The sequence below is a fragment of the Phoxinus phoxinus genome (genome assembly GCF_949152265.1).
Source record: "Phoxinus phoxinus genome assembly, chromosome: 13".
Classification (NCBI taxonomy): Eukaryota; Metazoa; Chordata; class Actinopteri; order Cypriniformes; family Leuciscidae; genus Phoxinus; species Phoxinus phoxinus.
Window position 1 is genome coordinate 1,834,452 of NC_136888.1, and position 14,916 is coordinate 1,849,367.

Here is a 14,916-nt window from a genome sequence, read left to right on the forward strand (position 1 = left end):
TGTGATACGAGGGTCTTGCAATCCATGACCTGTAAAAGCAAAAATGAAATAAATTGTTTTTAAATGTAGTATAATAGCTCAAGCCATGAATTATCTCTTAATTTCGTGACTGTATAAGTATATATGTATGGTTTCTTTTTAATTTGTAATAAAGTTATTATTTTGACATTGTACTTTTTAATTATTCTGCAATACACTGTTTTTTTTTAAAAGACCAGATTATTTGCCACAGCCCCTTCCACCCAACCAAACATTTCACACCCAAGCAGTCCCAAGCAGACTAACCTACATGTGCACACACACACACACACACACACACACACACACACACACACACACACACACACACACACACACACACACACACACACACACACACACGCCCATGTAAGACCAGGTATATTGCACTCACCAATCGCCAAATGTAGTCTGTGACCAAAACATTGCATCCTCCAGTTGTTGTTTTGGACTGCGCAGACGATATTCGCTCCATTGTCAGTGATAATGTTCACGGGTCCATTTGGATTTAACATCCACCAGGTGTTTGTTACGTCTCTGAGGGACTCTGCGATATTTTCACCCGTGTGATCTTGTGGGAAATAAGTGGTTTGAAGGCTTTTAATTTTCCAGTCCAAAATATAATGTATAGCGACGCACATGTAAGGCTCGCATGTCCTGCTGCTCCACGTGTCTGTAGTCAGGGCATAGTAAGTAACCTTCTCCAATTCAGCAGCAAGCCGCTCTCTCTCCGTAGTGTACAGTCGCGGGAGTTCTTGTCACACAAAGTAATGCCGACTAGGTAGACTGTATCTTGGATCAAGTGTTTTTAGCATACGTATAAAGCCACGTTGTTCAACGACGGCAATGGGTGCCATGTCCAGCGCTATATGAAATGCCACGGACTCTGTGATGCTACACCACCTTGCGCTCTTTCTTTCATATTCTACACAACATTTGTGGAGTGTTATTTGTGTAGTGTTTGGAGTGTTGCCAGAGCTAGTGGGTTTAGTGGCGGGATCCTTAGTCTGGTGCACTCCTCGTATGCGAGCTTGTGCCTTGTCTGTAAATGGTGGAAAAGGTTTGTGGTGCTAGAAGCTTTGGTTGGCACCAACTTTCGGCATTCACGGCAGTAGACATTTGTCTGCTGTTCGTCCAACGCCTTAAAACCGAAGTATTTCCATATAATGGAGCCAGTTGTCCTTTTTTTTTTAGACGAGTTCTGTAGCCTCCGGGCTGGTTGCGGGCGCCGCCATGTTGAATGAGACAACACGCGAGGGGAGGGGGAACAAAAGCAAGGACGCGAGCGCGAGCGGGGGCGAGCACAGCACAGAGAAGGCAAACAAGCAAAGTGGCGAAATCAGAATTAAATATAAACAATATATCGATATATACGATATGTCAAAATCCATATTTAAAAAATATCTCGATATCTTTCAGATATCGAGATATCGCCCACCCCTAATTTGTGATTATTGTGAGGGCTGTTTTTATGTTTAACTCAGCGTCTTCACGGTTCTGTGTAGCCTACATGCATCTTTCTCTACCGTGAACGAGATTATAATGTTATTCCCCGATGCTGATGTAACAGCGCTATGTAGTGCACCGTAGCTACTCTCTTTCTGTGTGAATCATCAGTATGTCAGGATACACGCTATGGACCAGAATGCTAGGTTCGCTACAGAGGGCAAAAATGAGGTAAAACACATTAACACAAAAACCAGACAGACTTTTACCAAGATGGTTTCCTTTTACTTTGCAGGAAAATTGAAAATGAATGTATTATGAAATTAAATAACAAACAATACAATTGTATAAAACAATGTAATTGTCTCTTTCTCTTCCCCTTTAAGAAATGTAGATATTGAGCTCCTTTGTGGTTACTTGATCTAATTATATCTATTCGTATTATATTTATTTACTTTGGTATTTAAATCGTGTTTTTGAATATCAATTTGTTTCTAATAGACTTAGATTCAATTTTAGTTTTATGTAATTTCTCGTGTTCTAATTTATTATAGTATTTTTTGGAGCTTTGTTTCTTATTAGTTTGGTTGAATTAGAACCTTTAACCCAAAAAAATAAAATACAATTCAAATAACAGATTACTTCAAGAAAAATAACAATTTAAATGAAAATAATACAAAACTTGACAGTAATTCACTGTAGATAAACAGTTCTCAGTCAATGGAACAATCGTGGGTTTGTGTGCAAAACAAAAAGTCCATTGAATCCAAACGATAAATCCAACAAATATGAAAGTCTCTTGGTATGGTGTAGTGCAGAAATGTCTGTAGTGCAACACTCAGCTCTGTACAATACTCAGTGTTGAGGTAATTGCTGAGAAATACCACTTAGGATGACTTCCACTTGTGACGTCAGATAAGGCACTGATCACTCAACGAATCACAGGATTTCTTGTCTCTTTCTTGTCTCTTTTCTACTGGGAGGCTCGCCATCTCAGGATCACAGCTTATTCCAGAATCTCAAAAAAACCCTGACCTGTTTATATACAAACAGCGCCATAAACATCATATACAATTATTATGACTTTTAAACTCAATATATATTTCATATATTAACTAAACTAAGTGGAAAATACTATTTGAGCACTTTAGTTACTCAAAGCATAACAAATAATTGTCATAAATGATATTACTCTGCTTATTTAGCATTTGTCTTCAGCAATACAATACATTCAGCTACAATACATTACACATACCATCTGAACAATAAATGCAATATAAACCCATATAAAACACTTCAGAACATAAATATAACTCATTAACACTTAATTTCAGATAATTGAATATTATATTATCATGAAACTCACCAAATCCGGGGGATTTCAATACACAAGTAATCAGTCACATCGGATTCTACAGGGATCGCAATCGGCTATCATCCACTCCAAAATCAATCATTTATCACACTATAATAACCCAAATAAGATTAATATAAGGGTTACAACATCATACAATTTATAATTTATCTATATTAAGCAAGGATTATTGTTATATTTGCCTTTTGATCCAGTTTGGTTTCACTCGCGATCTGTGAAACTCGAGCTCTCTCTGCAATTATGCGTCTCATTACAGTGACGTCATACACCGCGCCCGTCTTATGACAAACGTCACACTTTAATTATTATAGTTAAATTAATTATTTTAATGTTCATGACACAGCAGAACGACTTTGGCAACACATTATGTTACTTGTTTCAGCATTTTGAGTGAGAATATAATTATTATAAATTATATTTATTTTTCAGATCAGCTCAATTTTGACCTGGGTTACACCGATGTACAGAACAAATGTTACATTTGAGGTAGACATATATTTCTCTTGGTTGTTTAGTTGCCTTAACTTTATATTGCGCGATGTGTTGCAGTACTGGGGTTTATATTGCTGGACATATAAACGCTTATATTGGGTTATATTGCTGGACATATAAACGCTTAGCTTAATTGACTAATACAGTGATATAAAAGACCAAGTTAGAAACGTCTATACCAATATCGTATGTAACTTTAGAGACGGTCCCAAATGTGCGAATGTCCAATGTCAAGCCAACTTACAGCCAGTATATCACTGGGAAACACGTGAAACTTTGCGCGTTAAATTCATATTCTGAGTCTGCTTGCCTGTAGTACAGCCTTCTCAATAAGATGCGAGTTTGGTCTTTTATATCACTGTATTACTCCATTAAGCTAAGCGTTTTATATGTCCAGCAATCCTGAATTATTGAGGGAATAGTAGCTACTGCAGCACATCGCCGCGATATAAAGCTAAGGCAACTAAACCAAAAGAAATATATGTCTACCTCAAATGTAACATTTGTTCTGTACATCAGCATCGGGGGAATAACATTATAATCTCGTTCACGGTAGAGAAAGATGCATGTAGGCTACACAGAACCGTGAAGACACTGAATTAAACATAAAAACTGCCCTCATAATAATCACAAATACACTTACATTTCTATAAATCAGTTTTTATGAATGAATGGCTTGCTCTAACTGTTGCTCTGGTCTTCGTCAACAACACACGCTTGCACCCCCTGCTGGTGAGGACGAATAACAGCAGGTGGAGATTATGCTCGGTAATCTACTGCTTTTCCTGCAGTTCCTGGATGTCAATGTTGAATTTACTGTCGAATTTAAACCACTGAATTTGTGGAAGCGAATTTTTAAAGCGAAATAAAATTTATTATATTTTATTATATATTATATATGTTGTATATTATAGGTTGTATTTTTAAACAGTTTGAATATTTTGGAAGTGAAATATGAAAGGTGAATATGGATTATTGAATTTTTATTAATGAAAATGTGTTTTAAATGTTTTGAATTGAAATATTCACCGCTTAAATATACAACCATGATGAATTTCATCCCATAAAAATGCAAGCCCTAAAAATACAATGCATTAAAATGAAAGCATGGTTAATGCAATGCATTTTTTTTTCAAGTAGTGCAATTCAACAGGCTTTTTTTATTTCAAAAACATTTGTCATTATTTTACCTCCATAATGCCACATCTCAACTGTTTAATACTTACTCGCACATCCAAACGTAGAAGGGCCTCATCTTCTTTCCGATCGCATGAACGACCCAAAACAGCCGTCGATCCTCTCACACTGCGCGGCTCTCATGGACGTCAGTGCCTGGACCGCAGTCGCAGCGGTCTCCTCCGGAAGCGCAGTCTTTGACAGTTTACAACTTATCGTGTGTAGGTGGCTTTTTGATGACTTGTGGTCCTTAATTGCTTCTAATTTTAAGTTTTTAGTCCCGATTACAAAATGATTTGACTTCGCTTTTTCTGAGCCATACACACGACAGTCGCTGCAGTTTTACTCCCTCAGTTTTACTGTCTCCAACCCATCGCTTGGCTCGCTGCACCGGGCTTTTCACCGGGCCTCCACTCCGCTCCCCGGGGCTCAACTTCACACTGACTCCTGTAAAACAACTGCTTTTATGTCTCTCCCTTGAATCATCACTCGTGTCTTTGCTCTCCTCCCACAGGTGCGGCCAATCACCCGCAATCAGCGCGGGGTGTCTCAAAGAGAAAAAAAAGAAAAATTCCGGTCCTAGTCACTCCCGTGACACATACACACGACAGTCACGCAGTGTTCTGCACTGCTGTCATAAATCAGCCACTCACGAACCTTGCCGTTGTCACCAATTGTACACTTTGTATTAAAACGTCTTCTTTTGCTTTTCTTTGACTCATCCTCATCTTTTTGTTGGTTGTTTGTTTTTTAGCTAAAATCCAACAAAATGGCGGACTTCGTTGAAATGTAAAATAACAACAGTTGAAAAAAAAAAACTAATAAATCACTCAATTCTCGGCAGGTAGATTGACAGTGTTACCCACCAATTGCAAAATTCACCCGCATTTGGCTCGTGGACGGTTGTTAATTTCAGGCCCTGGCCACCGTGAAGAAATGAGAGGCCAATCATGCGACCAGCAACAACAAATAAGTCGCTATCAAGCAGAGTTTGCCTGCAGCATGGAACAAGGCGATCCTGTTCACCTCAAACAGGAGTGTTATATCTGCTACACCTGATAAATAATTTAATGGTACACTATTAAATATGCATGGCATTTTTTTGACACAAAATTGCAATTATAGAATGAATACCAAAATTTACAGAAAAACCAGCCCTCAACTTCTCAATAGTCATACTCAGGAGGTGTCAAAGTCAAAGTCAAAGTACCTTTATTGTCCCACAAGGGGAAATTGGATTTGCAGCAAATGCTCCACATAAAACACATCAACATACAACAACACTCACCAACAAAACCAACCAGCAGAGAAGGAATTCACATTAACGCCCAGTGTACATAATGTGTAATAAATAAATAAATAAAATACAGGACACAATTAAGTACGTAATTAAGTAGATTTTGTAAGTCGGCGGCGCCCCTTCGTCTTCAGGCAGGAAATGCAGATTCCGTCCCCTCGGATTGCGAGCTACGGACGGGGCCTACGCCAAATGACTTTATAACACAATACTTGCTTGCTGGGCTGTTAATAAATGTATACTTTTTCACATAATTTTGCCTTCCGAGTCTTTCTGGTAGAAAATAATCAACACTGAACTTACTTAAGCAGGACAATGACACTATTTTCTTCTAGAGCTGCTGTACAGCCAAGACTAACTTTGTTTCATTATTTTCCTGTTATCTCTGTAAAGCTGCTTTGAAACAATCTGTATTGTAAAAAGCACTGTAGAAATAAAGGTGACTTGAAATAATTTTGTCAGATAAATACTGTACCTTCACTAAGTTTAGTGTTTTGTTCTTCCCTCATATATAAAAATATTTTCCTCATATTTTGATGGTTTAAGCAAACTTGTAGGGTCATTAAAATAAAAAAGTGTCACAATTGTGCTATTCAAGAGCCTGCTCACTGTGGACTGAAGGGCCCGAGTCATCACAGGTGCACTGCTGCATTTGTCCAGTCGCCAAAAATATAATTATTACGTTCATTTCATTGCTATACATTTTCTTAAAGGTAAGTTACAAAAAAAGTACCTTGATGATTACTTTTTATTGTTTGATCAACTCATTTAATATCATATTTTCGTTGAAAAGTGCATGTCCTCTCGGCTGCCATCTTGTTACTCCTAACTAGGTTAGGAGACCTCTCCAGCTCTCCTAAATACATTAGGAGCTGAGACCAAGTCTTAACACTTAGAAACCTTTATGAATCACACTTATTCTTCAGTTTAGGAATAAGAGTAAAATTACAGACTTGAGACTAAAATTTTACTCTGAGTGGCTTTATACATACGGGCCCTGATTGCTGACTGTAAAACTGTGTGTGTGTTTGCCCGTGTGATGAGTCCGTGTGCATATCTGAATGGCAGTGTGTTCCTTGTGAAAACAAGATATTTTCTGCATGAAATTTGTGCCAAATGCAGAGAATTGTGTGTAGTGTTTTGAGAAAAGTGTGTTTGAGAGCTGCAGTCTGAGTGTAAAGCAGGAGTTGTGCTTGTAGTTCAGCAGAACTGGTTCAGGGGGTTGGTGAATGAGTGACATGTTGTGGTTATTGTGTCTCAAGTACCAGTAATTGTGTGTAAACTATTGAGAAAAACTGTAAGTTTAGTTTGTGTTTAGGTATTTTGCTGAGATTCACTAGACAGAATTTCGTTGTAGTACTATAAATTACAATAAAGTCTAAAGTTTAAATTTTTAGACCCCAATAAAACACAATTAAAATGAAGAGACAATTTCATTTATTTAAAAAAAATTCTATAAAGACATTTATTATTTATGTATGAATAATAAAACAAACACTTGTGTGTTAAACTGCAAGCATAAGGTTAGGAGGAAAACTATATATATAAATAAATTATATAAATTTAAATTAATACAAATGTATTTATTATGTGTATGCGCTCATCTCCCAATAATATTTATCATTTACATCCATGTACTTAAGTGAGCAAATTATTATTTAAACTGAAATAAACAATTATTTATTTACAAATTCATTGAAACTGTGCATGTGTAGAATTAGGCTCAGTTTCTAGACAAAAATATTATGTAATGATGTGAAAATGAGCAAAGTGACAAACTTCACTGTTGTTTATTGATCTGTTAAAGCAACATGAGAGTGTGTGTTGCTGTAGTGCTGGATATCAGTCATGTGATCATCACGGGCCAATCACAGCCACCGATACTCAGATCAACAGCACTCTTACTCATGAGATGTGGAGTCAATATTGGAAACATGATGAGAGCAGAAGATCCAGACCTACAGGAGTGACTTTACTGACTATTGACCGGTAAGATCCTCAGAGAAGAAGAACAACCACAACAGAAGAATGGAAAGAGTGTGTGAGTGAAGGTGGTTGTGAATGTGTGTAGATGTGTGTGAGTTACAGGATCAGAGAACGACACCGTTCCTCCGTCATAGTCCAGATTCACTCTCACACGATCAAGCTTCTGTTTAACACGAAAAGCAGAACCTGCAGACCATCCGTACGACACACACCAGACATCAGTGTTGAAGAAGACGAATCCCTTCCTCTGGTTTGATGCTGTAGTGACTCCAAGACTCCAGCGTTGACTCTCTTTAACCTCCACATCCCAGCAGTGTGTTCCTGAGTCAAAACCCTCTGAACCCAGAACACAGGGACACCGGTCAAATCTCTCTGGATTATCAGGAATAGTTTGATTGTTCCCGCTGTTTCTCACACCGGTCAGATCATCCGACAGGACGAGACGTGGATCTGCAGTGTTTGGATCCAGAATCACAGGAGCTGATGAGACACAATCAACAGAGGCTTTTATTCTGATCTTCATATGATGATCAACAGTGAACCCAGCACAGATTATTATGAGTTATGACACTCGTCTGTTGATCACACACACTTTCCTCTGATCACTGTCAGCGCTGTTATTATCCACACTCGTCTTCATCATCAGCGTTTAACGGCATCAACTACACACATTACATATGGCATTCAGACGTGTGTGTCCATCAAGAGAAACTGATGCCTCTATATCTTTTTATTCCGTCTGAACTGTGGCCTGAATCTATCCGTCCGTCCATCCATCCATCCATCCATCCATCCATCCATCATCTATCTATCTATCTATCTATCTATCTATCTAATCCATCCATCCATCCATCATCTATCCATCCATCCATCCATCATCTATCCATCCATCCATCCATCCATCCATCCATCCATCCATCCATCCATCATCTATCCATCCATCCATCCATCCATCCATCCATCCATCATCTATCCATCCATCCATCATCTATCCATCCATCCATCCATCATCTATCCATCCATCCATCATCTATCCATCCATCCATCCATCCATCATCCATCATCTATCCATCCATCCATCATCTATCCATCATCTATCCATCCATCCATCATCTATCCATCCATCCATCCATCATCCATCCATCATCCATCCATCCATCCATCATCCATCCATCCATCCATCCATCCATCCATCCATCCATCATCTATCCATCCATCCATCCATCCATCCATCCATCATCTATCCATCCATCCATCATCTATCCATCCATCCATCCATCATCTATCCATCCATCCATCCATCATCCATCCATCATCTATCCATCCATCCATCATCTATCCATCATCCATCATCTATCCATCCATCCATCCATCCATCCATCATCTATCCATCCATCCATCATCTATCCATCCATCCATCCATCATCTATCCATCCATCCATCCATCCATCCATCCATCCATCCATCCATCCATCCATCCATCTATAAACTCCTGCAGTCAGACTCACTGTTGTGGACGATGTCCTGCATCTTCTTCCAGACTCTGAACGGCAGGTTGCCCAAGTATCGTGGCACATGAATCAAAGCTCCAGAAGCCATCTGTGGATCCGGCTGTGAGCTCTGGACTCTGGAGGAACATTCAGGAGTCAGAACTGCAGTGGCTTTGGGTCAGAACCAGAGAGACCAGAGACAGGAGCAGATCACTCACCTTTCCATTGAGACTGGAAACTCCTGCAGAACAAACACACCATTATCATCAAGAACTCAATCAATCAACCAATGATCAACCAATGATGTGAGATCAGACCTTCAGAAAGCAGACTTCATTGGCTTCCATCATCTCCTCCATGTGTCTGATTGTGTGTGAAAGAGCTGAGATGTGTGTGTTCATCTCCTCCAGCTTCTCCTTCATCCTCTGCTTCTTCTGCTCCTCTTCCTCCCTCAGTGCAGTGACTGTAGCTTCTTCTTCATCTCTGAGAAACTGATGAAGCTTCTCAAACTGCTGTTTAATCTGACGCTCTGTGTGCTCAGCTTGAGCCTGAAATCACATCACATTCACTTCAATCTCAATCCACACACATCAACACTTCACATCATTCATATCAGAGAGGAACTCGGATACCCGACATATAACGGATCCAGAAGCAGATTAATGCTCGTCATTTACAGAAATGATCAACTGGAATCCATTATATTAAATCATAACTGTATACAGTGATGCTATACATGATCTTGATTCTGTTTCCTCACCCTGATGTGTTGAACTGTTTTCTCAAACTCTCCTTTCAGTTTTCCATTGCATGTAAGTTTCTCTTCTAAGGACTTCAGTGCTGTATTGAACTCCTCCTAGAATTGAACATAAAACACAAGATTACAGTGAAGAGAAGAAGAGAAGACAATACAGTGATATGATCATATAATGCAGTGAAAAAGTATTTATCCTCATCCTGATTTCTTCTATGTTTCTGCACATCTCATATTAAATGGATGTCGAGAAGACACAGTTTTCTGCGCTGCAATATAAACTCTCTCTGTAAACACTTCCAAAGGATGAGGATTAAAATGCCCACAGCGATACAACAGCAGCGTAACCTTCTGACGACTGCTTCTCAATCTCTGTGAGTCTAAATGAGGTTTACTAAACACTTATCCATTAAAGATGGGACACTACCCACTTTATTTGGAACAACTCCTCAGAATCACAACCTGCAAGAATGATTAATTATTGATGTATATATTTTCTACCGGGTTTTCAGAATACTTTGTGTTTAATATTAAGAGAAACGAGGAGCGTGAACTAAAATGAGCAGTTCCACGCGCATGCCCGGGAAACTCATGAATATTAATGTCGGCTCCGCCCACTGCCTCTACAGATGCACAACTCAAAGGGAGAGCGCGTGAAACTTGTCACTTGAAAGTGAAAAACAGTGTTTGAGATTCGTCGCAGCAGATTCAAGCAGTTGTAGTGCTTGTGTTTGTCCTAGAAAAATATGCAAGACATTTGTGAGAAAATATTCTACAAGTTTGCAACTCTTAAAACTTTTCTCTCTGTGACTTGAAATTTACTGATACACGTGTGTGGCTGTTCTCTAGGGATGGCTGACGCGAAACTGCCGTTCCGAAGCTTTACGAGATCCCGAACGCAGATGTTTCGAAACACTAGGCTTGTTTGAGATGAGCAAAATCTGCGCAGAACCGATCACCGGTGATCACCGCGAGATGCATGCTGGTTAGAAATGTGTCCGAATGCGGTCCGCCTGGCTCTGATGTCATGCTGACGTATGTCAAAAAACTCTCGCGAGCGCAAGGCGGACGTGTCGGATTCTGCAGTTGCTCTCGACCGACTGCGCTGATCGAAAGCATGATGGGAAACGACTTGCTGACGACACAGCTTGATGCTCATTGGTTTATTAAACAACCATGATGTAATGTTCTCTTTTAAAATGTTTGATTTTAAAACTCTGATATCATGTTTTATGTGTATAAATTATGTGTGAATATTCCCAAACTTTCTGACAGTGCGATCTCTATATGGATTATGTGATTATGTTATTTTTATTAAAAAAATATATAAAACACATGTCTGTATTAAAGAAAAGAAATTATTGACAAACACGTATTTGGAATGGGATTAAATAAGTGCTTTGGGTGTCTTGTTCATTATATTTATTTTCATATAAAAGCAACAGAATTAAATTACATCCAGTTTATTAGCAACACTGTGCACGAGCGTGAATCCCGAAAAAAACAGAGATTGATATGGTAGTAAGATATAGTAAGGCGGAAGTTAAAAGTATAATCAAAGCAGAAATGAGAAAGAAGTGGCAAGAGGAGTGGAATATGGAAACAAAAGCGAGAATGTACTACAGCATCCAAAAGAGGGTAGGAGGCATGAGAGAAAATAATAGGAATACAAAGGAAAAGGACATTATTTCGAGAATGAGATTTGGGCATAGCCTACTGGATTAAGTAGTACGCTTAAAATAATAGGGGGATGTGTGAGGTCTGTAATATTAATGAAACAGTAGAACATGTAATTATTGATTGTCATAGGTATAAGGAGGAAAGGATGAGGTGAAAGACTGGTTAAGTAAAGAATTTTTTTTATTTGAAATGAAGGAAATATTACAAATGAATTCAGGGCATGTAGAGCATAGAGCAATATTTGTGTTTTTGAATAAAACAGGGCTTATTAGAAGGATATGAGTTTAGGTGTTTTTGAAAGTTGTATATAATAATGATGTGAATAATAATGTATTAATATTAATAATTTTATTAGATATTTATGTAGTTATTTATTGGTTTTATTTAGGTATTTATTTATATATTTAAAGAGTAGTGAGTAAAGGCTATTGTGATCCACACTCCATATCAGAAGGTGGCGGTAATGCACACTTAAAAGTTGTTTGTCAACCGCCATAAAAAGAAAATAGAAGAAGAAGAAGAAGAAGAAGCGTGAATCCCGCGATATCCATCTTTGATCTCACAGGTGTCAGATCCACTGCGAGAAGAGAGAACTGTCCGGGCCTGCCTGCGCTTTTTTCACTCCTCCCAGCCGCCTACTCTCGCATACATTTCAGGCAAGGCGCATCTCAAACAAGCCTACTGATCCGAAGCGTGATTCAACACACCCGTGTCACGTGACTACGGCTAAATGAAGCTTCGGAGTGTTTCGACAGGTGGCATGGTCCGCCGAACCAGCGTTTGATTGACAGGGTTGCGAACAGACCACACAATCACATCTGTATAAAAGTGAAGTCAACGCATCTTGACTCGTGGGTTTCTGTGAGAGGAGTTTGATTTTGAGATAGCGGATTTTTGGTGATATTGTGACATTTATTGTGCGATTTGTTTAGTTATATTTAGGCTTATATTTAAATTTACACATTGACTGATAGGCTAGAGACAGACAGAGTAGGCCTATACATATAGTGACACATTAATAGATGCATAGATAGAAATATATATATATATAGACAGATAGATTAATAGATAGATACATATATATATATATAGATTAATAGATAGATACATATATATATATATAGATTAATAGATAGATACATAGGCTTCCTCATTTGTATGAGGATTTTTTCAAAGGCTGGATAAATTATCTGTAAAAAAAAAAAGAAGTAGGCCTTCCACAGCAGAGAAATTAATATTTTATAATAAAAATCTATAATAAAGTTAGACATTGTAGCTTGATTTCTTTTATTAATATTCATTTTTCATGACCGAAATAACATTATGCACAGTGAGGAGCCTACAGGTTACAAGCTTCACATATTAGAAAAATACTATAATAAAAAAACAACAAATGTTTTAATGGCTCGTTGTCAAGGTAGTTTCAGATCAACACCTGCAAGTGACCACTAGGTGTCACCGTTGAGACGGGTGTCGGATTGATTCACGAAGCCTCGACACAATATGACAAATTTGCTTCAACTGATTCATTGTTTCACGAAGCCTCGATCTGTATTTGTATTTGTCTTACCTTATATGATGAAACCACTTCACTGATGGGTCTGAATTTATGATTGTCGTGTTTCTGTGAAGTAATACACACTAAACACACAGGCTGTTTGTCCTCCAGACAGAAGAGTTTGAGTTTCTCACTGTGTAAACTGCAGATCTCCTCAGATCCTGATGAACGCGTCTCATTTCTCTCCGTCAGGAACGACTCGCACAAGTTTTTTAACGCCAGATTAGGAGGAGGATTGTCTTTTGAGGATCTTCTCCTGCAGACAGGACACTCCTGAGTTTTCTTGGTTCTCCAGAACTGTTGAAGACACTCTTTACACACACTGTGACTACATGATAAAACAACAGGAGCCTTGAAGATATCACAGCACACGGGACAAGACAGCTCTTCTGCAGAAACATTTAGTGAAGCCATTTTCACCGTTTGAGCTCCAGCAACATAAACTACTTTCACTTTCTGAACGACGGTTTTAAAAATGAATCACTTTGAGAATCACAACGATCTGCTGTCTATTCAGAAACAAATGTCTCACAAATCCTTCTTGAAAGTGTTTGTCTTCATTCTCCACTGATCGCTGCTTCTTTATTGCTTTTGTCGAGAGAGAAGTGAGTCAGCGTGACAGAAAGAGAAATAATAAGTCAGTCTCTTCCTGGTTAGTGTTGTAAGAGGGTGGAGTTTATGATCACATTTGGTTCAAAGAACAACATCAGGGTTTCTTCAGGTTAAATTTTAACTTCCATTTTCCAAAACTTACATTAAAACTTTCTCAGGTATAATTAATATTAATTTACCTGTAAAATAAAATAAATACATATTGCCTTCTTTTCATTCAAAAATAAAACAACTCAACTCAAGCTCATCTTTGCATTAACTCTGTTGTAGCCATCAACAAATAGGCAAAAAGCAAGTTTGTGTAACTCTTTTACATTTTAATATTTTGAGCAATAAGTGCAGCCCTTTGACAAGTAACTATATTTCCACTGCAGCTGAAGATGCTTTCAGAAGGACTGCTAGTGGCGGGCACACAGAGGTGCTTCTTTGCTAGGGTGCTCAGTGCTGGATAGGCAACCTCATGTTCCTGCCACCATTGTAGTGGATCTGCCTCACTCTCCAAACATACAGACTGTAAACCGCTTGACAATTCATTCTCAATGGACTCGCCAGGTGTGAATGAAGAAGAGTAAGGGGTTGCATCTTGGACAAAGAAGCGAGGCTAGTGTTTTTTTCTTTTTAGCAATGGGGGGCACAGGATCTGCTATGGCACTCTCTTGTGCGGACTGAGGCACAGCTTTGTCGACACTGCAGAGCTCCCCTGATCACCTAGCAAACTCTGTGCTTCAGTGGACTCTGTGACCGGTTTTAACGGTGTTTTTGCACCCAGCACAAACGCAGTAATTCACCATCGTGAAAATACGCCTGCGTATACTAACTACCTAACTTATATAACTAACTAAATAAATAAATGTCCTAATAACTAATTCTCTCGCTCTATCACTCGGTACAATTATCAACACAGCTCAGCGACGTGGGGAGACGTCTCCCTCGTATGACGTAAAGCGATTCGTTTGGGGGGAGGGGCAGTTTTAAGGGAGGACTGAAAATAACAAACTTTTTCATCTTATATTCTGCCTTTAGGTATCGAAA

General features: G+C 38.7%; 1 protein-coding gene and 1 long non-coding RNA gene across 2 annotated transcripts; both read right to left on the reverse strand.

Annotated features, from left to right (window-relative positions):
• Positions 1-1,724: 1,724 nt before the first annotated feature.
• LOC307009362 lies at positions 1,725-3,242 on the reverse strand. Its single transcript, XR_013799997.1, has 3 exons — positions 3,022-3,242; positions 2,831-2,929; positions 1,725-2,499 (listed from the first exon to the last, which is right to left on the reverse strand). It is a non-coding gene; the product is annotated as an uncharacterized lncRNA (long non-coding RNA).
• A 4,027-nt stretch (positions 3,243-7,269) lies between these two features.
• On the reverse strand, positions 7,270-14,334 carry LOC307009351 (nuclear factor 7, ovary-like). The gene is made up of 6 exons (XM_079633033.1): positions 13,285-14,334; positions 10,041-10,136; positions 9,598-9,828; positions 9,499-9,521; positions 9,299-9,417; positions 7,270-8,270 (listed from the first exon to the last, which is right to left on the reverse strand). The coding sequence occupies exons 1-6, from the start codon at positions 13,684-13,686 to the stop codon at positions 7,777-7,779; spliced, it is 1,365 nt and encodes a 454-aa protein (XP_079489159.1). The 5' UTR covers positions 13,687-14,334; the 3' UTR covers positions 7,270-7,776.
• Positions 14,335-14,916: the final 582 nt, after the last annotated feature.